Consider the following 25,291-nt stretch of genomic DNA (forward strand, 5'->3'; position numbering starts at 1 on the left):
CAGACATGGGTTCAGGGCCAGCAGCCAATCAACACGTTGCTCACTTGACTGACACCGGAGCCTTAGCCAATCAGAGGCGTGCATTTGTCAGGCGGGGGCGGGATCACTGCTGACAGGTAGAAAGTCGGAAGATAATAGATCCATATACGCACGGTTTTGTTGGGAAAAGTTGGCAGTGTGGCGACTGTGAGGGGAGCGAAGGGTCTATAATTTTGTAGTGTAACAGCTTTCGTGTAGGAGAAACCATGTCTGTCCATTTATATAACATGAGCACTAAATTGCTCTCAGATACTGTAGAAAAGATGACCAGTAACGCGACCTCCGTATTGTTAGCGGTTTCTGTAATTACACTGACCCTCGGATACATCTCCAAAACGCTGCTCAAAAAGACTACTGAAACAGATAAGGTAAGAAATGCACATCATTTATCTAATATTCTATGCAAAAAGACGTCTCAATTAACGATTACGGTGTATTTGTTGCAGAAATATCCACCTTACATCCCCTCTGCACTTCCGTTTTTGGGACATGCCATCTCATTTGGGAAAAGTCCAATAGAATTCCTTGAAAATGCATATGAAAAGGTGAGATTGTAAAGTTGTATTTACCTAAGGTGACCAGACGTCCCTATTTACCCGGGGCTGTCCCAGTTTTGAGCCATGTATCCCCTGTCCCAACAGATTTATATAAAACCACTGACTTGTCACAGTTTTATACAAGAAATGTCCCAGGTGTCTCTATTTTTGACCAATTTGATCTAAACTGGGACTAAACTAAGCCTAAACCAGGACTACATCAGGTCTAAACCAGGACTAAACTAAGATTAAACCAGGACTAATCTAAAATTAAACCAGGACTAAACTAAGACTAAACCAGGACTACATCAGGTTTAAACCAGGACTAAAACAGGACTATCACAATTCTTGACTTATCTAATCGCTGCCAACAGTGAATGGGATCATAAATTGTCATTTGTTTAGCCAAATACATAAAACTGTGTTTGCAAATGACCATAAAGCAAAAAATAAATAAAAAATGCAGCAGCAAAAGTCCCTCATATTATGACTTACACGAGAATCCTACCATATATTTACCTTGCCTGAAATCTGAAATCAACCTGGTCATCCTAACATTAATCACCGGAGGGCGCAATCATTCAACAATGTTAATTAAGATCAATATAGGGCTTGTAAAAGGACAGTATAACTTTTCTGGGAGTGTGTATGTGTGTGTAAGGTCATTGCTTTGCCTGGAAGATTCCACTGTATCGCATTAAACAGTTTGCCGTTTTTTTATTGCTAAATAATATACATCGGATAACACGAAGGATTACTGTGACTAGGCTCGCCTCTCCACAGGTCTGACCAGTACCTTGGCCTGGAGGTGTCACCTGCTTGTCTCCATGGAGATAAAAAAAATGAAATGCTATACAGTGCAACTTTCCAGATAGTTAACATCTCTATGAAGACAAGTGGGTGAACTTCCACGGGGAAAACTGCATAATGCAACTTTAACTAACTAAAAATACTCTTAATTGTCTATAAAGTGACTACATGTGATTTTAAATAGTTGTCTGTACAAGTTTATTCCTGCAAATTCTACCTAAACCCCGTAGCTCTAAGACCGCTGTAGGCTCTAGTCTCTTGCACCCCTACAAAATACATTTAATAATTAGTAAAACTACTATCTTGTCTCTCTCAGTATGGGCCTGTCTTCAGCTTTACCATGGTGGGGAAAACCTTCACATACCTGCTGGGAAGTGAGGCAGCTACACTCATGTTCAACAGTAAGAACGAGGACCTGAACGCCGAAGATGTCTACTCCAAACTCACAACCCCAGTGTTTGGAAAAGGGGTCGCCTATGATGTCCCAAATGCTGTAAGTCCATAAATGCTCCTTACTATTGGCTTACACTCCAAACCTTGGGTTAAGGTAGATTTTTTTGTTTTGCAGTTGTTTTTGGAGCAGAAGAAGTTGCTGAAGACTGGGCTGAACATTGCTCATTTTAAACAACATGTGAAGATAATAGAAGAAGAGACGATCGAGTATTTCAAGAGATGGGGGGATAGCGGAGAAGGAAGTAAGTTATTTTCTTTTTTTTTTTTTTTTTTACTTTTATGAAATATAATGAAAAGCATAAATTGGTTTCACTTCATTTATATTCAGTTTGTGATCAATACATCTGGCCATTGCTAATTTGAATGTTTGTGAGGGGAATCTAAATTACTTGAAGTAGTGGTGTAAATAGTACATAGTATTTGGTAACACTTTATAATACTTTATAATTAGCCTGAATAAAAATGTATTTAATTCATAATGAACAAATAATTTATTAAGAATGAGTCAGGCTTAGTCACGTCTTAAAGGACCCATATTGTGCTATTTTCTGATCTATCTTATAATGTTTCTCATCACAAACAAATCTGGAGTTGTGTTTTGTTTCATTCACACATGTTTAATACACGAATCCTGCATATTTAGGCTTTTCTCAAACAGAAAACACTCTGTTCCACCTTTTTCACATGGTAGTACAGGAAGTGCTCCATTGTGTTTTTAAACTCCACATTTTGAGCTTTGGAGATCTTGTAATGCAGGGTTACTCAAACATGTGTGAATGAACAAAACACAACTTCAAGTTCATGTTTTTTAGGAGTTTACATTATTATAACATGGCCTAAAGCTCACAAGAGTCAATTTTGCCCCAACTCCTAACCCCTTAATCAAGTCGTTAGTAAGTCTGAGTCTTAATATAATTTATTGCTCATGCTCATTGCTCAAATCTTTGTTCATACTTTATTAGGCTAGCAGTAAATCGGAAAACAAACTGACTTTATGTTAAACTGTTTTCAGATCTGTTCGAGGCTTTGTCGGAGCTGATCATCCTCACGGCCAGCAGTTGTCTCCATGGGAAAGAGATCCGCAGCATGTTGGATGAGAAAGTGGCCCAGCTCTACGCCGACCTGGACGGAGGGTTCAGTCACGCCGCCTGGCTCCTCCCCACCTGGCTCCCCCTCCCCAGCTTCAGGTAAGACCTTCACATGTGTTAATAAACATTTTTATGACATAAAAGTTCATACTGATTTTATAGACAATTATAACTATGTAAATTGTAGGGCTGAGCAATATAACACAATTTTGTTTAGTAATCTGATCCTTGTGACAATACATATCTACTATTTTGACGATATTGGTCTAATGTACTTTCTAGCATATTAATAACATGGTAACTAAAAGTGTAGTTCAGTTAAAGAACTTTCATAGTAATCTGAGCAATCCTAACCTAATCCCAGAATAAAGACCATAAAAACAGCAAACATATTTTATATTTTCTTGATAATCTTATGTAAAACAGGGTTCATCCATCATCTGTGTAATCCTGAAATAGTCCAGATAGGAATCCATAAAAAAAAAAAAAAATGAATTAGATGTAAGGCAGTGTTCAGCAGCAATTTGATCAGAACTAAATTAGATGCTTGGATGAGTTGCAAAATGTCTTCACTCGAAAAAAAATTGTCCAGTTGTCAGAATTGAAATTTCCTTTTGCGATTTTGTGCAACCATCATATCTTCTAAAACTTTGTGTATTACCCAGAATTAGTCTTCTTGTGGTAAAATTAACCAACTGTAAATGTATAAATGTAACTTTACTAACTTCTTTACAGGAAACGAGACAGAGCTCACAGAGAAATCAAAAACATTTTCTTCAAAGTGATTCAGAAGCGGAGGCAGTCTGAAGAGAAAGTGGACGACATACTGCAGACTCTCGTGGACGCCACCTACAAGTAATTTACATTTAAAACCACTGTGCCCAACTATTCTTTTAACACTTATTTATGTATTTCAAATTAAAATATTTTCTTTTCTTCAGAGATGGACGCCCTCTGACAGATAATGAGATCGCAGGGATGTTGATTGGGCTGCTGTTGGCGGGTCAGCACACGTCCTCCACCACCTCCGCCTGGATGGGCTTCTTTTTGGCGCGGGACAAATCTCTTCAGGACAGATGTTTCGCTGAGCAGAAGGCCGTGTGCGGAGAAGACCTGCCCCCGCTCAACTTCGACCAGGTCAGACTAGAATTTGATACATTAAACAGGGTCAGTGAGTTAAAGCCACAGACTGTATGAAGAAGTGGACTAAGTGAGTGTGACATCACCCACAGAGTTCAGCTCCAGTCAAACAAAGCTCACGAGGCTAGCAGTTATATTCCAGACAGACAAAATAGCGAAATAAAACACCAGAATCATGTAGAGCGGGTTAATATGAATATCTCAAGACCAAAATGACAAGGTTTGCTGCAGCAGTTACAGAAAGAGCGAGAGGGGTGGCAGTTTTTCAGTGTAGAGTCAACTGGAAAGCGCCCCCTCACTTCCTATTGGGAACACGGTAGCGGGTCCATTTATGTCCATTTAAATACACATTCTATGCTTAAAGCCCACTGTAAGCTAGGGTTTTCATTATAATTCTTGAAATACACAGTAGTCTATTGGTTACAAGCAAAATGTAACCTATGCCACATTTCTGTAATTAATGGAATTGATTGAATCTACTAGTTATTAAGTTATCATGATTTAAGACCTTTTTTGATCACCTTAGCTACATATTCAACTTGTAATTTTGCTGGACTCCACAGATTTTTGCAAATTATAATTTGTTAAATTTACATAATATTGATTTCTCCCTGGACATTTTAAATGGTTCTTACATTATTTTACAGCAAGTCTATTGTATTTATTAAAATGATTTGTGTTTTGAGTTATATTTTTCTTAAGTCTGTTTGTTTTTGTTGCAGCTGAAAGACCTGAGTTTGTTGGAGCGCTGTTTGAAAGAGACTCTCCGCCTTCGCCCTCCGATTATGACGATGATGAGGATGGCTCGCTCCCTCCAGGTATCATATAAACCCTATTAACTCACTATATATGAAGTATTTATTACATTACACACATTCATGAATATTTATAATATTTTCACAGACGGCTGCCGGTTACACCATCCCTGTGGGACACCAAGTCTGTGTGTCTCCGACTGTGAACCATCGTTTGCATGATACTTGGAAAGAAAGACTTGAATTTAACCCTGATCGCTACCTCAATGACAACCCTGCAGCGGGGGAGAAGTTTGCCTACATCCCATTTGGTGCTGGTAAGAATTTCTCAAACTACATGATAAATAAAGACTTCTAGAGTTCTGTTACTTTGCTCTAAGTACTACTAGATCTCAGCCAGACCCAAACAAGGCCTATTATAGACCGGGTTGAGAGCAGAAAGCCCAATGTTTTCTTAAATGATGTGAAAAGTTTGAGAATCACTTTAATTAGGGGAGTCAACAGGGGGATAAAGGGGTCTGTTGTCCCAGGCCCCAAGATCGTAGGTGCCCAGAAGTGGAACCTCTGCCTATTTATTAATATTAGACGGTGATCTATGTGAGCCTTCTTGCCCACTTGAATACATGATTAAGGACACGCATGGCACACTATCAAAAGTAAAATGATTGAAACTCTAATCTATAACTATGGTGTTTCCAGGTCGTCATAGATGCATCGGTGAAAACTTTGCCTACGTTCAAATCAAAACAATCTGGTCCACGATGCTGCGTCTGTACGAGTTTGATCTTGTTGACGGTTACTTTCCAACGATCAACTACACGACAATGATCCACACGCCTCACAACCCCATCATCAGATACAAGAGGAGGAAACTCTGAGAGACTATTTCAATCAAAGGAGAAAAAACCTGTGTGGAAAATATGCACTTTCTTCTGACGAATGACTGCCCCTGGCCTTACATGTGGTGCTTTTCTACTACAACATCCATCCTATTTAAACATTTATTTAAAGTGCCCATATTACGCTATTTTCTGACTTGTTATAATGCTGTTTCCTCATCGTAAACATGAAGTTTTCTTTTGTTTCATTCACACGTTTACCACACAAAACCTGCATATTTGAGCTGAGTTCTTGTGCTCCACTGTGTTTTTAAACTCCATACAACTTCATTAGAATCATTTGGCCATACCAACTTGTAGTGGCCATATTGGCTCTTGCTTGATCTCGTTACATCTCAAAGCAAGGCCGGGCCTGTTTAGTACTTGGATGGGAGACCGCTGGGAATTCCAGATGCCACAGTGGGGCACCAGTGGTAAAAACTGTTGTTGTGTCCTTAGCCAAGACACTTCACCTACATTGCCTAGTATGAAAGTGGTGTGTGCACAAGTGTTGTTGGTGGTCATAGGGGCTGATGGCGTAAACTGGCAGCCTCATCCCCCCAGGGCAGCTGTGTAGTAGCTTGCCACTGCTGAGTGTGGAGTGAATGAATAATGAACTGTACAGTGCTGTGGATGTCTTGAAAGGCGGTATATAAATGCAGTGATTAATTAATTTACTTCTTAATTTGGATTAATTCCTGGAATTCCCAATCTCTATTGAACTAAAGGTAAAAGGTAGATGTTAACTTGAAAACTACCACTACATGAAAAGGCAAGGCAAGGCAAAAGGAACATTTTGAGCTTTAGAGATGGTAGACAAATAAACCAGGTTTACTCAAACGTGTGAATGAAACAAAACACAATTCTGGATGTGTTTTTGATGAGGAAACAACATAACATGGCTCAAAGCTCACAAGAATTAATTTGTGTAATATAGGACCTTTAAAAGAAATTTCAAGTTGGGAAAAGGTCACATGTATCAGTTACTTGATTAAAACACTTCAGTTTCTACAGGTTAAATGTGTTGCTTTGAATTGTGTAGAACAAAATAAATAATCACTTTATGGGTATCAGCTTTCAGTTATAGGCAATGTTTGAGATCTTTTTCCAATTCAAAGATATAGTTTGTTTTAAATTGTTAATCGCTATGGCAAAACCACAACTATTTTGTCCTGTCACTGTTTTATAAGCAGATAGTAATTTGTTACTCTACTTCATACTTTGCTCTGACAGATGTATATTTGTAAACATAGGCCCTAGTAAATTCACATGTTATTTTTGTATTATCATGAAGCTCTTTCTGTCTTGTTTCCAGATGCAAATAAACAAACATTTGAAAACCAACCTTTTAAGATAGTGTATTCCTCTTTAATTCAGTTTTTGACAAAATACCCCAAAAATTCATAGGTCCTGGGCTTTACAAAAATACGTTCTCTACAAATGTCGTCTTTCCGCCCTAAACAAAACACAGTGTAGTGAGGATCCAGTAGCAGCCTCCATGACAGTAAACCCACCCACTCTCAACACAACGCTCCCATTCAGCAAAAACATACGTATAAATTAATCAAGTCTTAAATTAGCAGTAGACAAATATACACAACTGATCTTCCACAACAGAGAGGCAGATTTAATTACAAACATAGCCGTTATTTTCAAGTGCTGGCGACAAAAAGCCTGATAACAACAATTCGTACACTAATAAAAAAATGCGTTTGGTCCACATGAAAGTACAGTCCACAGCAGAATGGTAGAAAACAGCAGAACGCTCAGCACATCAAAAGGCATCTGAGTTTCTTCAAGCCAAAGTAACCTCCACAGCATCTACCTCCTCAAGCCAAAGTGCAACGGCGCATATGAAGAAGAAGCACCTGTGGAGGAAAAAGACACATCAGTACTGAGGAAAATGTACAATAATTAGTTTATAGTTAAAGGTTAATATTACGCTATTTTCTGATCTATGTTACAGTATTGTTTCTTCATCAAAAACATACCTGGAGTGGTGTTTCTTTTTATTCACACATGTTTAACAAACTTGATATTAGAGGTTATAAAAATATTCTATTACCAATCATGCTGTAAATGTTGTTTTAAAAATATGCACATTTTATTGGGTGCATTGTTTAAATAAAAAGGTAAAAATCCTGCATATCCAAATTTTAAACCCATTTCTGTGTGTTGAATTGCAAAAAATTATATGACAATCAAAAAACCTGTGGAGTTGCCATTTAGTCATCTGATTGATTTTAGATTTTGAAAAATACACTTGTAACAATCTCATAGTATTTTCCTGTCCATCAAGTTGGACTATTGACATCTTTAGTTCCCTTTAGACCAGAATAATCATTTGTATAAACTTAAACATTAACAACATCGGTTCATTCAGTAAAGTTATTTCACCTGATGTGACACTCCCCAGCCTCCTCTGCAGAGCCTCCAGTCTGGAGATGTAGTCTGTGAGCGCTCGATCTGGGTCGTAGTTTTGGAGATGAGAACAGGTGAAAGGGCCGTGCTCCCCGGACACGTGGTACCTTCAGATACAGGTGATGGAGAAAACAATCATTAATATAATGCAGCACATATGATATAACACAACATATTAAAGCTTTTCATGGTTAGCCTATGAGATAACGATAAAAAGGTTGCTAATGGTGGTCAAAACCAAAACCCCCTCTCCAACCAGTAGAATCAGTCAGCATCAAAATAAGGGCAATTTATATAATTCACCTTCTAAGGCAATTTTCAATTTCAACATTGAAAGTGAGCATGAGGGTGCTCCCAGCTCCATCGACTCTGGTTCTAGTTGACTTTACATAAAAAAAATTTCACCTTTCTCTGTGTCTGCTGCAGTGAGTGTCGTCATTTTGGTCCTAAAATGTTTGTATTAACCAGTTCTACATGATCCTGGTGTTTCTATTTTGCTATTTTGTCCGTAAATAAATTCCTGTTCCTAATATAGAACTTGGCTCCAAACTTGTTCGTATAACTGCTGGCCTCCCTTTGTCCGCTTCTTTATAAAGTCTATGGGTACTACTGAACCATGGCAGAGAATGTTCCCATTGTGGGACAAATAAAGGTTCTCTTATATAATTGACATACAGTCCTTTAATTAGTCTGTGATTTATCGATTTCTTCTTGTTTTCCTGTTTATTATTTGTTTACTGTACCTGTGTTGAGCGGGGGAGACAGCTGATCTGGGGGACTCCCTTCCACTGCGTCCTCTGCTACTGGAGACTCCTCCTCTGTCTCTCTGAGTCTCCACACTGCCCGGGCGAAGGTAAGGCGAGTCTCTCACATCAGTACCTAATATAAACAAATAAAATACATTTTAGACTTCTCTGTACTTTACTAATAACCATTCAAATATTTGTCCTGGCTTTATAAAATGAATTTTTTACCTAAAGTTTGACCTGAGCCATTTTTAGTGACTGTGGGCGATGCTGAGCTGCTTATCCCAGTCGCTTTATGCCACCTCTTCACCAGAAAACGCATCCTAAAAAGAAAATAATGGAATTCTTTTTATAGCTTCATTATTCAAAAGCAACAGACAATAATTAAGGAAATGCAACATAAATAAAGACTAAATTAACAAAACAAATGATAATGTAATGTAATGTTTACAGGAAACGATATAAGAATAGGATACATAACCAAACTCTATTATAAAGATAATAATAAAAATGATTAAGTATAATTGTTATTGTGCATTAACTTCAGAAAATCAACACATCTAACAAATCATTGTCGGACTATTTTATGAGGACAATTATGCGTAAGTCGTTTTGAAATAAACTATGACAGCACTGAAGGTGCATTGTGTAACTTTTCTGGTGGAGGGTCCGTCAAATGCTTTTATCCATTTATTGCTTTGTCTGGAATGTTTCACAGTATGGCATTAAGCCTTTCTATCTTCATGGAGACTGAACCAAACAGTTACAGGTCAGATCTGTGGAGGTGTAACCCTGTTCACAGTCAGAATGCCTGTTTTTCTAAGTATTTTTGAGCAATAAAACCAAATGTAATTTAATAAATGTAAGGAAGAGCAGTTTAAAGTCATACTGTGGAACATTCCAGCCAGAGCAATAACATCTCTATAGAAACAAACAAGTGACGGACATCCAGCCAAAAAGTTACATAGTGCACCTTTGTTGTTGTGCATTAACAACAATTATACTTCAGAAAATCAATAGGTCTAATAAATCATTGCTGGAATATTTAGTGAGGATAATTATGCATAGTAATAGTTTTGAAATGAATTATGACAGCATTAATTCCCAAGAGTGTGAGTTCCATGTGTTCACCTGGAGAGGGCGATAGAGACCCTGACTGCAGATCTGAAGCGCGTGAGCCCTTTGCGGCGCTGGCTGAAGGACTCGAGGCTGGACAGAGCAGGTCGTCCGCCCATCCGGGACAGGAGCATGAGAGTAGCCTCCTCACACTCCTGGAACCCTCCCAACAGCAGCAGCAGGTACTTCTTCTGATAGACCAGAGCTTTACGGAAACTCTCGGACCTCAAGTACTTCCCATACATCCTCTAAGGAGAGACGACACAAGTGTATACAGAGACAGAGTATGAGATCATTACTTTCTAGACTCTGAAAACCACTCATCTGTTTTATTCTACTGGTCATAATGCAATGCCTGATGTATGTAAAATTAAATGAGCTGTTATTACCTTTAGTGCAGCATTGTCAGCTTCAGGTCCGCTGATTTCCCTTAGCGTTTCGGTCTTGACTTCAGTTTTGAGTCGGGCTATCTGACTCTGAGCCTGAAGTAGAGCTTTCTCGAGTCTGGCTCTCTCCAGGGCCCAGGCCTGACGCTCCTGAGACAGCAGCACACTGGAGCTGTCCCCCTTCTGCCCTGATCTCCGGCTGCTCATCTAAACCAGGAGAACAAACTTAGATTAGAAACAGTACATAATGCAACTTTTCTGGTTGATGGTCACTACCTGCTTGTCTCCATAGAGATGTTATTGCTTTGCCTGGAATGTTCCATGGTTTGACATTAAACATATCTATCTCACATTTATTCATTACTGGTATCTCTATTGCTCAAAAATACCATAATTCCTCCTGTGAATAGGGGCGACTCTCTACAGATCCGAACTTTAATGTAGCGTAGAGCTGCAATCTGCTTGTCTCCCTTATTTAAAGTACACTGTGGAACATTCTAGACAAAGCAATCCAAAGTTATTTCCATGGAGACAAGCAGGTGGCGGACTCTCCACTGGAAATGTTATGCAGTGCACCTTTAACCACTAGATCAAGATCCATTTCTGTTTGAATAAATATTTGCATTGAATAATACAATTAGTACTTAAAATACCACATGTTATTAGGCTTCATTATATTTAGATTTTTGGTTAAACAAGAAAACCACCAGAACAAACTATAAGAGTAACATTTTATCTAATGCAAACAAATGTTGTAAATCCACTGGTTTTATAATGTAGGTCATGGTAAATTTGCACTTTTTTATTATTTAAATTGATGTCTATGTAATTAGTTGTCCAGGTAGGTTCCATAGCAAAAGAAAATTTTATTCTGACAACATTTTGCCACTCTTCCAAGAAGCTTTTATCCAGAATTTAATTTAACATATTAAACTCTGTCTGTAAAATATTTGTGTAATTTTGAGCTAAGTTCCACACTGCATTATGAGCTCTTGTTGTACTCACTCAAGATATATTTGTATTACTATTATTTTTAAGTACTTATTTTGAATTTATATTGTGGCTCTTTGTTATTATAATATATGTAATGTGTGAGCTACTGTGTCCAAATAATTTCCCTTGTGGATCAATAAAGTTTGTCTAAGTCTGAGTCCTCACAGCGTCAGTGGAGCCCAGAGCGTTGTGCCTGTATCTCCGTAGCTCCTCCTCCAGTCTCAGCATTTGGTTCCTCAGATCGTTCTTCTCTTCGGTCAAACGGCTGACGAATCCTGTGAGCTCTGCGTTCTGTCTCAGCAGCCGCTCTGTGAGGGAGCTGGAGCCACCGGCCAAAGAGGAGCTCTGTGGAGACGAGCGTGTGGTCAAACAGAGCAGAGCGGCAGATGCACCAGTGGGGATAAACAAACAAGATGCACCAGCAAAGACAGGGAGGAATATCAGAGCTACATGATCAAACTGGTAATAAAAAAATTTACTTATAGGTGCACTATGTCACTTTTTAGTTGGGGGTCCATTACGTGCTTGTTTCTATGGAGATGTCATTGCTCTGCCAGGAATGTTTCACAGTATGACATTAAACAGTTCTAACTTACATTTATTCAATTATAGGTGGTTTTATAGCTCAAAAATACCTAAAAAAAAACACGTATTCTGACTGTGCGGGGTTGCCTCTGGACAGTTCTGACCTGTAACTTGATCTGGTTTGGTCCCCATGGACGTAGAAAGGTTTAATGCCATACTGTGAAACATTCCAGACAAGGCAATAACATCTCCATGAAGAAAAGCATTTGACCACCAGAAATGTTACACAATGCACCCTTAAACTAATATTGTTTATATTACAGTGTTTGCATTCTGATATAATTGTCAATCAGTGAAATCACTGGGTTTGTTTAAAGACTGTAAAACATCTTTGCGCTCCTTTAAAAGCATGTATGAATAAATAAATATGAATCATTATAAGGTGTACATTCATCTACTTTTTCTTCTTCTTCTTCTTATTGTACCAGTACCCATGTTTACAAGGCAGAGTGGCACTAGTTCACTGTTTTAAGTGTTTATAGAAAAATGTCATTCATACATTTATGCATATGTATTGTATGGGTTTCTGTTCAGTCCTTCCAAAGTAGAAAAAGTAATATTCAGAAAGTGAAGATAAAAGATAAACAAAATTGTAAAAAGACTTGCCTCTGGGAGGGGAGGGAGACCCGGGAATTGCTTTAACATTGAAATGACCTCATCAATGTTGGACTGAACCCAGGACAGCTCTTCACTGTCAACCTCAGTGGGTCTACAGAGAGAGATAACAGCAAATAAAGTAAGTATTTTAAGTTATGGTTATGATACATAAAAAATATAAAACGGGGATCTATTTTAACTCTGCTCAGTACCTTCCAGCAGCCTTGTTGACGAGGCCATGGATCTTAGAGGAGACCAGGTGTAGTTTTCCCAGGATGTTGTCGACCGTGCGCCAGGGCCCGTGGTGCAGACCTGAGCTGGGACCAGATCCAGTCAGGTCCAGAGGAGATGACGGACTTGAGGTCTTCTGCTGCATCACCCAGTCCTTAGTCCGGTCTGAGGTCTCGCTCTCCCACTGGGTCTGTAAGATAAAATGGGGGGTTAAATATGCAATTACCGGAGATGTTTTTGCTTGGGGCTGGAATGTTCTCCTACAGTATAAAATAAGAATATATTTTTAAATATAAGTATCTCCATCAATAGGCTAAATTACAGGTCAGATTTGTGAAGAGGCGATCTCTGTAACAACGCAATAATAACACTTCATTGCGACAAGCAGGTGACAGGCCAGACAAGTTATGCAGTGCACCTTTAACATTTGTTTAACATCATTTTCAGATCTCGTAGTAATAGTAGTATAACTGTCACAAATATAATCAGAATGATTTTTTTTTATTTATCTACAAGATAAATTTGTCATACATTATATAACATTTGATTAGCTTCAATTGTGTCACGAGATTTTGAACATTTATAGCGCTAAGTGATTATATCGACACTATTACTTTATTGTATTAAGGAGAGAATTATATTTTAGCTTCTTCTAAACAAAAAAAGACAAAAGCCATGCCTTTATGTTCACCACAAAAACATTTGCAATTTCTAAGGTAAAAAGAAATTTACTTACAGCTCAGTAACAATGGTGTGATGGTGGTTAATTTACCCTGTTTTGCTACTTAAGACTTCATGCATTAGGACTACAACATAAATAACAGTTGCTGACAGTCAGTACTCACAGTGTGGCCCTCGGCTTGCATAGGTCCAGCCCCATCTCCGGTGTCCTCTCCTCTCCTCAGCCTCTGCTCCAGTCTGCTCTTCTGCTCCTCCAGCTGTTTGCCCCTCTGCACCTCTCTGTCCAGCTGCTCTTGGGTCTGTCTCATTTGGGTTTTGACCTTTTCCAGTTGGGCCTGAGCCTCCAGCAGAGCCTCGTGATCCCGGGTCGAACGTTGATTCACCAAAGTCAGCTCCTCGTCTTTACGCACCACCTCCAGTTTCTGCGCCTCAACTTGACCCAAGAGTTGGACCACCTATATGAGAAAGATTATTTGTTGTAAAGTGTGATATACTTAATATCTTTATTATACAATTATATAAAACGTACAGCGAGTATCCAGTAAAATGCCTATTGTGATTACAAACCTGTGCGTGTTTGTCATCCAGCTCTTTTTGCAGTTTCTCCAACATGGTTCCATCCTCCTCTGTTCCATGTTTTTCCTCCTCTCCTCCCTCTGCAGTGCCGGGACCAGCACCATCTGTGGACCCACCCCTGCGTAGCTCCCTTTCACGGCCCAGGGCGGAGCTCATCTCCTGGGCTTTGGCTCGCTCTGTGTCCAGCTGCACCTGGAGCTCCTGGAGGCGTCTCTGGAGGCTGAGGCGCTCCTGTTCGAGTTGCTGTGACGACTGAGCGGAGGCCTCACGCTGCTGCTCCAACTCAGAGTTTAAGCGTGACACCACAGACCTCTGCTCCTCGAGGTCCAACTGGAGGTCCTATGCGGAGAGACACACATCAGACAGTAATTATGAAAGTACATGTTAAAATAATATACAAGTTAGAATTGATATTTGCCATTTAAAGAGTAACATACAGGTGTTTGTTGGTTTCAGCTTCCTGTTATGCATAATATTTTTTCCATTAAAAAGCTATAAGACTTAATTTTACATTGTTGATTTACAGCAACAGTCAAAAATGTTCATCATTCTGAAACTCATGGATATGAAAAGCAAATAATTGGTAAAAACCTGTAATATTGTAGTAAATTACCAAAGCAAAGAAAGTTTTTCTTTAACAGTGAAATAATTACATCATGCTAATCTGGATACAAAGGATTTTCAATTTCAGTAATTGTGCTCGTACCGGTATAGTTTTTGAAGGGCATTTTAAGGCCTTGTAATTGCTGATCAGAAACAAAATGGCAGCTGCACAAAGCTCACCTCAAGCTCCTCTCGTTGGCTCTCCTCGCTCCTCCCAGTTCGACAGCGTTCCTTCTCCACGGCCCACTGCAGCTCTCTGCTCTTCTTCTTCTCCTCGATCAGCTGGTCATTCAAGGCATCCACCTCGGAGGCCTTCTGTGACACCTCCGCCCTTTGGACAACACACATATTACTCATTTAAAAAGAGCAGTGTGCAGTTTTCTTATTTAATTGTCTGGAATGTTCTACAGTATGGCATTAACTTGTTTATCTCCATGGAGACAAGCAGGTGATGCTAAGTTACAGGTCACATCTTTGGAGACAGCAAGCAGGAATGCTAAGGAAGTTTACCAAGTTATTTTCGAGCAATAAAAACAACTGAGTAGAAAGTTTAATCAGGAACATTCCCGGCAAAGCAATAACATCTCCATAGAGACAAGGTTGTAGACACCTCATCAGAAAAGTTACATAGTGCACCTTTAACAACATAATTCATTTTCACCCATCTTCATCACTTTTTGGAGATATTAGTACAAACCTTAGAGTGTCGAGTTCTTTGATATGTTTATGTTGGGCCTTCAGTGTCGTCTCTAATTCCAGTTTGGTTTGAGACAATTCAGTCTTCAGCTCCTCCACCAGCACCCGCTCGCTCCCCACCTCAGGGTGCCCCTTCAGACTGAACTCTGCACCTAATACTGTCGCAGGGTCACCACCTAAAATAACAGAAAAGAAATGTGGGATTATCATTCAATTAGATTAAAAAGCATTAGTAAAAAGCAATCAATTCTAAAAATACTAAATATATGAGGTGCAGTAAATACAGATGAGAAGAAAAGTTAAAAGATCAGATTAAAACATTAACAAAAGTCTCAATATTTGTTTGCAACGTTTTCCAATTTATAGTAATATTATATTTTAAAGGTGCACTGTGTAACTTTTCTGATAGAGGGTCACCAGCTTCTCTCTATGGAGATGTTGACTGAAATGTTCCACAGAGACAGCAGGTGACAGCATAGGGCTAAGTTACATGTCAAATCTTTGGAGAGGCAAGCCCACTCATAGTAAGAATGCAAGATTTTAAGTCAATAAAAACACATTTTAAGTACAAAAGTCATCCTGGGACATTCCAGACAAAGTAACAACATCTCCCTGGAGACAAGCAGATGGCGGACCCTCCACAAGAAAACTTACACAGTGCACTTTTCACTATTTACAAAAACATGTTATATGTTTAAAAAATACGGTATTTAAATTAAGTGGATAAATCAAGAATAGCTAATTAAGTTTACCTTGATGAAGCTGCTCGATTTGACTTCGCAGCTGGTGTATTTCAGAAAGGAGACTGGACCGGTCAGCGCTATGGAGCAGCCCAAACGCTTCCCTTTGCTGAGCATCCTAAAAAGTAAACACTGTTAATTACTATGTCAAAACAAAGCACACATCACAAAAGAAAACAAAGTAATAAATCAAATCTATAAATGAGTGTGTGAAAGTTATATCAGTGTTGTCCATCGCTGTCTGTATCTTAGTTTACACTTCAGTTAACTAACAATGGCCTATTACTGCAGAAGATTAAAATGTCACATATACAGTTACATCACATGAGTAATCTGATTTCTTTCTGATTGTTCACTCCAAAAAAGTACATAATTAAAAATAAATAAACACAAGAATAAATGTTGGAAATTATTGAATTAAATGGTGACTAAAAATATAAATGTGTAAATAAATAAATAAATACATACATGAGGATTTTTATTTTTCAATATATGCTTTTTTATCTGCAGAATGTATGCATGAATGTGTAAATGCATTTGTTTATTTACACATTTATATGTTTATTCACCATTTAATGCAATACTTTTCTAAATGTATTCTTGTATTTATTTACTTCTAATTCTGTAATTTTATGTCCTCTATACTGTGCAGGTTTTAGCAAGGAAAATTATGCAAGTAGATGTACTTCTAAAAATCTGTTAATTAACACACATCACCAGTTGTTTTGATCAAAGTTGATTTTGTGTATATCATAAGCACAAACAAAAAAAATAATACCTGTTATTGTTATCTGATTACTGGCTACACCCACACAGACAAGAGGACTTTAGTAACATAAAGATAGCAGGAGATTTGCCAACCTGCTCAGCCAGTCTTTGCTCGAGCTGATTGAGGTGGATGATTGCGTCGCTGGTGTCCAGCAGGTCCAGTTGGCTGTACAAAGTGTTTTTCAAAACGCTTCTCTCATTCTGAAAGACCTTCTGCACAGCATCCAGCAGCTGCCCGCGCCAGTCCACACCAACAGATGTCTATGATGATCAAATATACAAACATGAAATCCAAGTAGAATAAAAAATGTCATTTAAGAGACAGGCTTCTAAAGAGGCATTTTTTACCTCCTATGACAAAATTAATTAAATAATATACCATCAGCATGAGAGAGATTTCTAGCTTCATCATCAAGAATTCCTTCAAATATTATACTGGTGTGCCAGACATTTGCTATTTTTCTATTCTAACCAAGGCAACTTTAGTAATGATTGACAAACATGAGCTAGTAGCCACAAAAATTACAGGCAAAAAGTAAACAAAAAATGTATATCTAAGTTATGATGCAAATTCAATGTTGCTGAAATGTAGGCTGACCAGACATCGCTATTTACCCGGGACAGTCCCAGTTTTGAGCTCTATGTCCCCTGTCCTAGCAGATTTATCAAAAAAAACATTGACTTGTCCCAGTTTTATACCAGAACCAACTGACCAATCTGATCCTCACCAACAGTAAAGAGGGGTGTATATTATATTTTGTTTAGCCAAAATACATTAAAAAATGCTTGAAAATGAAAACAGAAATCCCAAAAGTTAGTGGAGAATGGACAATGTTACGCTCTCTTTTCTCAGTTTTATTTGTACAAACCACCCCACCCTGGGTGTGTCGCAGTTTTGAAGTGAAAATCTGGCCAATATGTGCATTTACTTTAATCTGCATTGGCTTCCTGTAAAGTTGTGTTTGTACCTGTGATTGTGAGTGTGTTTGCATGGAGGTGATGAGGCTTTTCAGAGACTCCACAGTAGACAGAAGGGCGTCACGTTCCTTGATCCAGCCTTGGACATTGAACTGAGCACTGGGATCAGCTTCAGACAGGGGCAGCTCTGACAGGGACAGCACCTGCATGCCCTCTTGATGGACCTCACGGAGCAATGTCTACAGGGAAATCATTGAATTAAGAACAGTTTTTCATATTCCCAAACATTTTCAAGCTACGATGGCAAAACTATATTGTTATCATTACAAAAAAATAAATTAATATGTACAGTTGAACATGTGCAAGCATGTGTGTAGGCGGATGATACAAATTGAACCTCCTTTATCTCTTGTTTTCACTTTATCAAGTAGATAGCTGTAAATAAGGTACACTTGTATTCCTTATTATAACATTACGTGTGAACATTGTAAACAAAAGGTGAATATCATAATTACCATAATAAGCTTGAAATAAAAGTGAATAAATTCCTGGGTAAACATATACTTTTTAAAGGATTATCTAGTATTTTAGCTAGTAACACTTTGCCAATATAAGAAACCCTAAATATGATCAAGGAATAATTTGTTCATACAGCATAATATAATATAATACGACAGTTTTCATTCTACCTTGATCCGATCTGGTAACGTCTCATCATTGTCTCTCCTTGCACCCTCTGGAGTGGTCCTGTACTCATGCTGGAGATTGGGGAGGTCGTATCCTGTACGCTGACTGAAGTCAGAACTACTGTCTGAAATTCAACCAGTGAAACACAAATGAATAATGTTACGTGTTAAATTCAAGTTTAAATGTTTTCAAGGGGATACTCTTACCACTGGTGTAGCCATCTTTGAACTGGGACGGTGAATGCTCGTGTTTTACCGATGAAGCCTGAGATAGAGAACAGCACTTTTTATAGATAAGTGTTACAATTACAAATGCTATTTTATTGTCATAAAATTATGATATGCCTGGGCACACTTAGTACATAGACTGGACATTCGGCTCCAGTCATTAACTAGAGAAAAGGGCGACAATTTCTCAATTTGAGTCTGAAGTGCCTCCATGAACATTTCCTGCTGGAAGAAAGCGGAATGCGGCAGCCAGTGGGTTAGCTATACCCATTTATATATACAGTTCATGCTTGAGTATTTAAATTATGTATTTGTATAATTCTAATGTAATCAGAAAACCCATGTCTCTATGCCCTTACATTACACTAAATCTCCTGACATTTTCATTATCGCATAGTTTGAATATGAGTACCTGGTGTTCTCTAGGTAAGCTCAATTTACAATTACAATGAAAAAAGCAGACAGTATTCATCTGGAAGGTCACTGTTTGAAATGGCCACTGCATAGTCTTTGGGTCTACAGACTGAGTGATGTAACAATCATAGAAATGCATATTGTATAATATGTACCTCATTTGATCGCAGTTTTTCGATGACTGTCTTCAGCGCCTTACATTCGTCCTCCAGCGCTTGTGTGTCTCGCCGTAGATTTTCACTTTCTGCAATGTGTCTCGACTCCATGTCCAATATTTCGGCTGCGTGAAGTTCCTGCATTTGCTCGATCTTCTCCTGAAACTTCGTGATCACCTCCTCCACCTCATCTTTAGTCTCACAAGACTCAACTGCGCCCTGATTGGATATTTGTAAATTTTCTGTTTGTGTGAATGCATCTATAACGTGATGTTGCTCTGTGCTGCCATTGGACTTCAGACTGTGTGATTTGTGGGACGAGTGACTAGAAGAGGAGTTTTTCCTGGAGAGAGAGGACTTTTCTTTGGCGCTGTTGGCTTTTGAAGCAGGCTGTTTTACCCCTTTCTTTTTGGACTGAGTGATAGAGGAGGACGAAGAGGATGGTGGCTGGGGAGATGGAGATGGTGAAGGAGGAGATGAGATGTCTGTCTCTTTGACCAAAGCAGATTGTGCTTCCTGTAATTCCACTTTGAGACTTGAAATCAAACTCTCGCGCTCACTGGCTTCATCTTGTAGTTTTGCAGTTTGTTCTTTGTACCCGATTAGTTCTTCTTTGGTGTTCTCCACATTCTTCCTGACCTCCTGGAGTTGCTCTTTTAGTTTGGAAATGGTCACTTCATTAGACTTAAGCTCATCCTCCAGTTCCACATTTTGCTGCTTGATGCTGTTGAGTTCGTCTTTGGTGGAAGCTGCAGTTTTTGTTGCCTCTTCGAGTTTCTGAAGGACCTCTGTAAAGCTGCCTCTGTCCTCATTTTCTTTAGCCTAAAGCACAAATGAATACAGTCAGAAAAAAAAATAAAAAATCACCAAAAAATCTCTGTTCACTCACTTTGAAAAGCTCTTCTTTAAATTGGGCTATGGTCATTTCCCGCTCCTTTGAAAACAAGGATAAACATGCATATAACTTTACAAAACATTATAGAAATTCTTATTTTCATATTCAAGTCTTATACAAGATTGCATGTTACATTATACACTGTGTTTCATTTAAACACTGTTGATATTTAATTTAATTAATACATTTTGTTAACGGTCTTGTTGCAGTACCTGTAACAGCTCCTGTAGCTTGTCCACACTCTCTCTGTAGCTGCTCAGTTCTTCTTTGGTGACAGAAGCTTCACTTTGAGCCTCTTTAAGCTGCTGCTGGAGCTCTGACGCCCTGGACCCCTCACTGCTGTTTGAAGTGGCCTAAAAAGTGAGATGACACCATGAGCCATGGCACATAATTATATTTATATATACTTTATCATTTCACGTACTTGCAAAAGATCCCCTTTGAGCTGAGCTATAGTCATTTCCCGCTCCTTTAAGAAAAAGCGCATACAAGCAAAAGGTTACACATAACTTAAAACATTATTTAATAAGAATTTTTTATATTTTCATAATTTTGTGCAAAATATTTACCTGTAACAGCTTCTGTAACTTATCCAGACTGTCCTTGCAGCTGCTCAGCTCTTCTTTGGCGGCAGAAGCTTCGCTTTGAGCCATTTTGAGTTCTTTTTGGAGTTCAGACACCCTGGCCTCCTCACCACTGTTTGAAGATGTCTAGGCACAAGAGATGACAATGTTAGTCTTACCATCTGGCATATTTACACTGCAGTGTTGTAGATGTTCATTAATATGCACTGTCCATATTAAATAAATAAATAAATAAAATAAAAAACATAACTATATAACTAGTTTATAAATAAATAAAAAATAGGATTGTACCATTTGAAGTTTCTCATCAAGCCTCTGTATTGCTATTGTTTTCTCCTAATAAAAAGAAAATAAAAAGTATTATAAACCACATAAAATAAATTATTAAGATTAGACACCAGGGGGAGTATTCCTTACAGTGAGCGTGCCCTGGAGGTGGCTGCTCTCTTTGAAGCTCTGGGGTTGTTCTTTGGTGAGTGATGCCTCAGAGGGCTGGTCAGCAGAGGAAGAACGGGTCTGCTGAGAGAGGATAGGAACAGAATAATTTGATACTAGCAAATCAACTGGAAAAGAGCTTATTTGCTAATATTGAATTTACTCAGGTTATGACCATAAACTCCAGTGTAGAGCTACTCTTATGTCTTAGTTACCTGTAATATTGGTGCAGATCTGTGGGAGGCCCCGGTCTTCATCTGACTGAGCAGGTCCATCAGGAGGGCCAGTCTGCGCTCATACTCCAGCACATCCTCCTCTGAACTGGACAGAAGCTGATTCTGCAGCTCCTGGTCCTTCTGCATCCCACTCAGGCCCACCTCCAGCTCCCTCAGCTTCTCCGTTAGATGGACCACTCTCCCTGTGGAACCCCCTCTAGTCTGACTGTACCCACTGATGTCCAAGTGTGGAATATTGAAGCTACCAAAATCATATACTACAGGCTGGTGTTTGGGTTGTGGAGATTGCTGCTGTTGGAAGGCCTCAAGAGTGGCTTGGCTAACCAGCGCTGAAGCTACTTTGTCCCTTAGATTTTCCTCTAATTTATAAATCTTTTCCTGGAGACCATCTGCGTAATTTTGTGTTTGCTCCACTAGGAAGCGACAGCGACTCAACTCATCATCTCTTTCACTCACTAAAGCCTCAAGTTCATGTATTCGCCTGTCCAACTCCTCCACTTTGTCGGTGGCGCTCTGCTCGAGTGCCTGTACCTCGGCCTGCATTACCACAAGAGCAGCTGTCTTTTCCCTGAGAGCATCTTCCAGGTCGATTTCTGAATGTTCTGCTTTTTCTGATTCGGCTAAAGCTTCGGCACTTTCCTTCAAGCGCAAATATGTGTCCAAAAGTTTACCATGTTCAGATTTGAGAGTGTCAAGCTCTTTGGTGGCTGAGTCCATCTTCTGCTTAACTTCATCATACTCCTCATTTGTTGGTCTTTCTGCTAAACCTTTGTCTTCTTCGTAGTCTTCCACTGCTCCAGTTTTCTGCTCGATGTTGGCCAGATCTTGCTGTAGTTTGTCTATGACGGCGTTGAGTTGTTCCATCTCTTCTTCATGGTCCCTTTTCAGACGCTGCTGTTCACTTCTGAGACACTCTACCTGTGACTCCAAGTCTCTGACCAGCTCATCCCTCTCGTCCATTTCCTACAAAAATGATCCACAAATATTAGAACTTCATAATTAGGTGACTTTGAGACCAGTGGCTTCACAGACAAATCTCTGAGTCCATGCTTTGACAAAATTTTCTTGATATAATATAAACAGGCATTAATTTTTATTCAATAGTTAAAGGTATTATAAAAAACTGACTCTTATATTATAATGCTATTGTCTACTCAAAACATACCTGGAGTTGTGTTTTTGTTTCATTCACATATGTTTGAGTAATCCTCCATTATTAGCCCGTTTACATCTCCAATGCTCAAAACGCTCTGTTCCATCTTGTGATGTCATGAAGTGTTCAAGTTAACAGCTACCATTTACCTTTTGTTCTATGGAGATTGGAAATTCCAGACCTGAAATTATCCATGTAATTCTAGTGAAGATGAAGTTTAAAAACACAGAGGAGGAATGTTTGAGTGAGTGTTTTCTATTTGAGAGAAGAACTAAACCTAAATGTGCAAGGTGTGTGGGTAAAACATGTGTAAATGAAACAAAACATAACTCCAGGTATGTTTGTGATGAGGAAACAACATTATAACATACTGTAGATCAGAAAATATGGGCCCTTTAATAATTCAAATCAATACATCACCATCATGAATGTGTTGAACTTAAGTACTAATTACCATTTATTTTGCTCTATTGTAATGTATGAGCTACTGTATACAAATTTGTGTCTAAGTCTAAGGCCTTTCTACTACAAGAACATACAGTGTCAACACTTTGATGTACTTGGATCCAACACTTAGACCCAACATTGCTACTCATTTCATACAAAAGCCAGACTCAGAGATTACATGCCACATCAAATGAACAAAAGATCACAGCAAAATATGGTGATGTTACTTACCACAACAACAAATGAAAAACAACCAACAATAAATGTGATGGTGCAAAACTATAAAAATGGATGCAAACTAAAATACACACAGCACGTTGCACTACCACGAAACTATGCGTATGCGAAATAGCCTTTTTGCATTTCGTATATGCATATTGTGTTACCTTATTATCAGAGGCAATGTCCGTGTGTTGATGTTTAGAGATCTGTTCATTAAGAAGTGCTATTTCCCTGTCCTTCTCTTCCACCACCTTCAAAATCAAAGGTTATAATGTGATGCCTATTAATACAATGATTAGCAGCCACTCCAAAAGTCTACACAGCCAAGAGGTAGACTTTTAATTTGAGTATAAAAAAAAGAAAAGCAAAAATAAAGGTAGCAAAATGTAAAGGTGCAAAATCAAAGGATGATGTTTTTAAGCTTATTTCATCTTTTATTTTACCATGACAGCAGTGTGTCTCTTAAAATAAAACTGTTAATCATTGTAATAATTATACATTATAATGCAGACATAGTTTAGTACCTGCAGCAGACTGTCCCTGGTGTCGAGGTCTTGCTGTTGGCTGTCGATCTCTTTCCTTTGAATCTCCAGCTGCATCTGGAGCTGCTGCAGCTCCTCACTCTTATTCTCCAGCTCCTCTTTGAACTGCTCCAGCTGTTCCTCCAGGTTACAGATCTGACATACAACAACAGACTTTTACAGTGGGCAACAGTACAAGCAATAAAAGAACATATTTCATATTATATTCCAGTACAAGCAATAGAATAATATATTTGAGATTATACTGCATCTTTTAAATATGCTTGCATAAGAACATTATAGTACCTCCTTCTCTTTTCTCTCCAAAGCCTCCCTCTCAGTTTGGAGCTGAGCCTCCAGACTCGGATGCTTGGTCTCTGTGTTGGATGCATGATGCTTCTTTTGTTCAACCTGCAGCACACACAAACATGTCAAACTGTGGCCATAGTCAGCACTTAAGCACAGTGAGGAAAATGCATTAATCTAATGAAAACCGATGTATAACACAGCATAGCTCTATCTGCTGCCTCAGATGTTGAGTGTTTGATTGGACACTGGGGGGCAATGTTAACAGTTGCTAGCGTGCTCAGTGTCAGAAACAAACTGCCGGTCGGCTTCAGCACACCCACACATTGTTCTCGCTCGCGGTGCGCTGTCTCTGTGCTGTTTGTCACCTCATTCACATTCATCAGTGCTGCTCTGTGGCCATTGTTCTGTGCTTCAGCCTCAGCCTCACTCACCTCCAAGGACTCTGCGCTGGCCAGCAGGGCCTGCTCCAGCTCGCGGATGCGGCTCTCCAGTTTGTCAATCTCCTGGTCGCGCTCGCCCAGCTCTCGCTGCAGCTGCTCCGAGCTCAGCAGCAGCTCACTGCACCAGTCTGCCTTTTCCTTGAGCTGTGTGTTTAGCTGCTCCACCTGACACAGGGAGAAGAGGAGAGAGGAGGACGAGAGGAGGGGGGGACGGAGAGGAGAGAGGAGGATGAGAGGAGAGGGGGGACGGAGAGGAGAGAGGAGACAGTCGCTTTAATGAGATTCGCTCACAACACGCAGCAGCGGCGGAGCTGGTACATGTGCAGCTAGCCGCGAGGTCAGCTGATCCACCTGAGAAAGGAGGGTGCAGGGACAGAGGGAGCAAGGACTCATTCAGGGACTACACACTACAGTGAACAGTGTTACCACCACTACATAATAAAGCTAAAAGGGCCAAAGACAAGGGACACAGACCCCCTATGGGGACAGACAGAGCCACCTGTGGGAGCATCGGATAACACTGTCAGAACAGACCAGGGTGAGAACAACTGACAACAAATGTTTTTCACAGAATTATATAAACTTCAATTCACATGGAAAAATCTCATTTGCAAACTGATTCGGTCGAGACTGAAGAATTATCTTGAAGAATTATCCAATTAATGCAGAGTGCACTTTAGCAGTGCACATGATCGTGGATATGAAGAATATTTCCACAGGATAAAGAAACAATAGACAGACTTGGTGGAAGAATGACAACACAACACAAAGCTAAGTAGACCGTGCGTGGAGTGTATGTGCTACCCACCA

At 39.3% G+C, this 25,291-nt stretch overlaps 2 protein-coding genes across 3 annotated transcripts in view; one reads left to right on the top strand and one right to left on the bottom strand.

The window, feature by feature from the left end:
- Nucleotides 1–117: 117 nt before the first annotated feature.
- On the top strand, nt 118–7,043 carry LOC110161131 (lanosterol 14-alpha demethylase). 2 transcript variants are annotated; one of them, XM_020925843.2, is made up of 10 exons: nt 120–407; nt 486–584; nt 1,702–1,878; nt 1,954–2,080; nt 2,851–3,025; nt 3,662–3,781; nt 3,868–4,063; nt 4,789–4,884; nt 4,970–5,138; nt 5,521–7,043. In XM_020925843.2, exons 1-10 carry the CDS (start codon nt 246–248, stop codon nt 5,697–5,699), a joined length of 1,500 nt encoding a protein of 499 aa, XP_020781502.1. In that variant the 5' UTR covers nt 120–245; the 3' UTR covers nt 5,700–7,043. The 2 variants fall into 2 exon arrangements, with proteins under 2 accessions (XP_020781501.1, XP_020781502.1); XM_020925842.2 differs by having other exon boundaries at nt 118–584.
- A 2-nt stretch (nt 7,044–7,045) lies between these two features.
- The window catches only part of akap9 (A kinase (PRKA) anchor protein 9), a 79,999-nt gene continuing 61,753 nt past the window's right edge, over nt 7,046–25,291 (bottom strand). The window contains 30 exon segments of the mRNA XM_055157614.1: nt 7,046–7,567; nt 8,097–8,227; nt 8,864–8,999; nt 9,095–9,189; nt 9,998–10,230; nt 10,372–10,575; nt 11,527–11,706; nt 12,553–12,655; nt 12,756–12,964; nt 13,620–13,910; nt 14,023–14,370; nt 14,815–14,965; nt 15,332–15,506; nt 16,083–16,188; nt 16,932–17,099; nt 17,807–17,995; nt 18,446–18,567; nt 18,650–18,707; nt 19,240–20,061; nt 20,129–20,173; nt 20,347–20,487; nt 20,559–20,603; nt 20,704–20,844; nt 21,010–21,054; nt 21,136–21,237; nt 21,369–22,352; nt 23,376–23,462; nt 23,736–23,888; nt 24,039–24,143; nt 24,473–24,646. Coding sequence (XP_055013589.1) covers nt 7,521–7,567; nt 8,097–8,227; nt 8,864–8,999; nt 9,095–9,189; nt 9,998–10,230; nt 10,372–10,575; nt 11,527–11,706; nt 12,553–12,655; nt 12,756–12,964; nt 13,620–13,910; nt 14,023–14,370; nt 14,815–14,965; nt 15,332–15,506; nt 16,083–16,188; nt 16,932–17,099; nt 17,807–17,995; nt 18,446–18,567; nt 18,650–18,707; nt 19,240–20,061; nt 20,129–20,173; nt 20,347–20,487; nt 20,559–20,603; nt 20,704–20,844; nt 21,010–21,054; nt 21,136–21,237; nt 21,369–22,352; nt 23,376–23,462; nt 23,736–23,888; nt 24,039–24,143; nt 24,473–24,646 — 5,790 coding nt within the window. The 3' untranslated portion in view covers nt 7,046–7,520.

The sequence above is a fragment of the Boleophthalmus pectinirostris genome, unplaced genomic scaffold, assembly GCF_026225935.1.
Source record: "Boleophthalmus pectinirostris isolate CB_2022bp ecotype Guang Dong unplaced genomic scaffold, ASM2622593v1 HiC_scaffold_21, whole genome shotgun sequence".
NCBI lineage: Eukaryota > Metazoa > Chordata > Actinopteri > Gobiiformes > Gobiidae > Boleophthalmus > Boleophthalmus pectinirostris.

Excerpts from the sequence above, each read along its gene's own strand:
- LOC110161131 (XM_020925842.2), top strand. The coding sequence starts at position 246 with ATGTCTGTCCATTTATATAACATGAGCACTAAATTGCTCTCAGATACT. Across the intron at positions 1,879-1,953 it reads CCTATGATGTCCCAAATGCT|TTGTTTTTGGAGCAGAAGAA; the intron begins GTAAGTCCATAA and ends TTTGTTTTGCAG. Across the intron at positions 3,026-3,661 it reads CTCCCCCTCCCCAGCTTCAG|GAAACGAGACAGAGCTCACA; the intron begins GTAAGACCTTCA and ends ACTTCTTTACAG.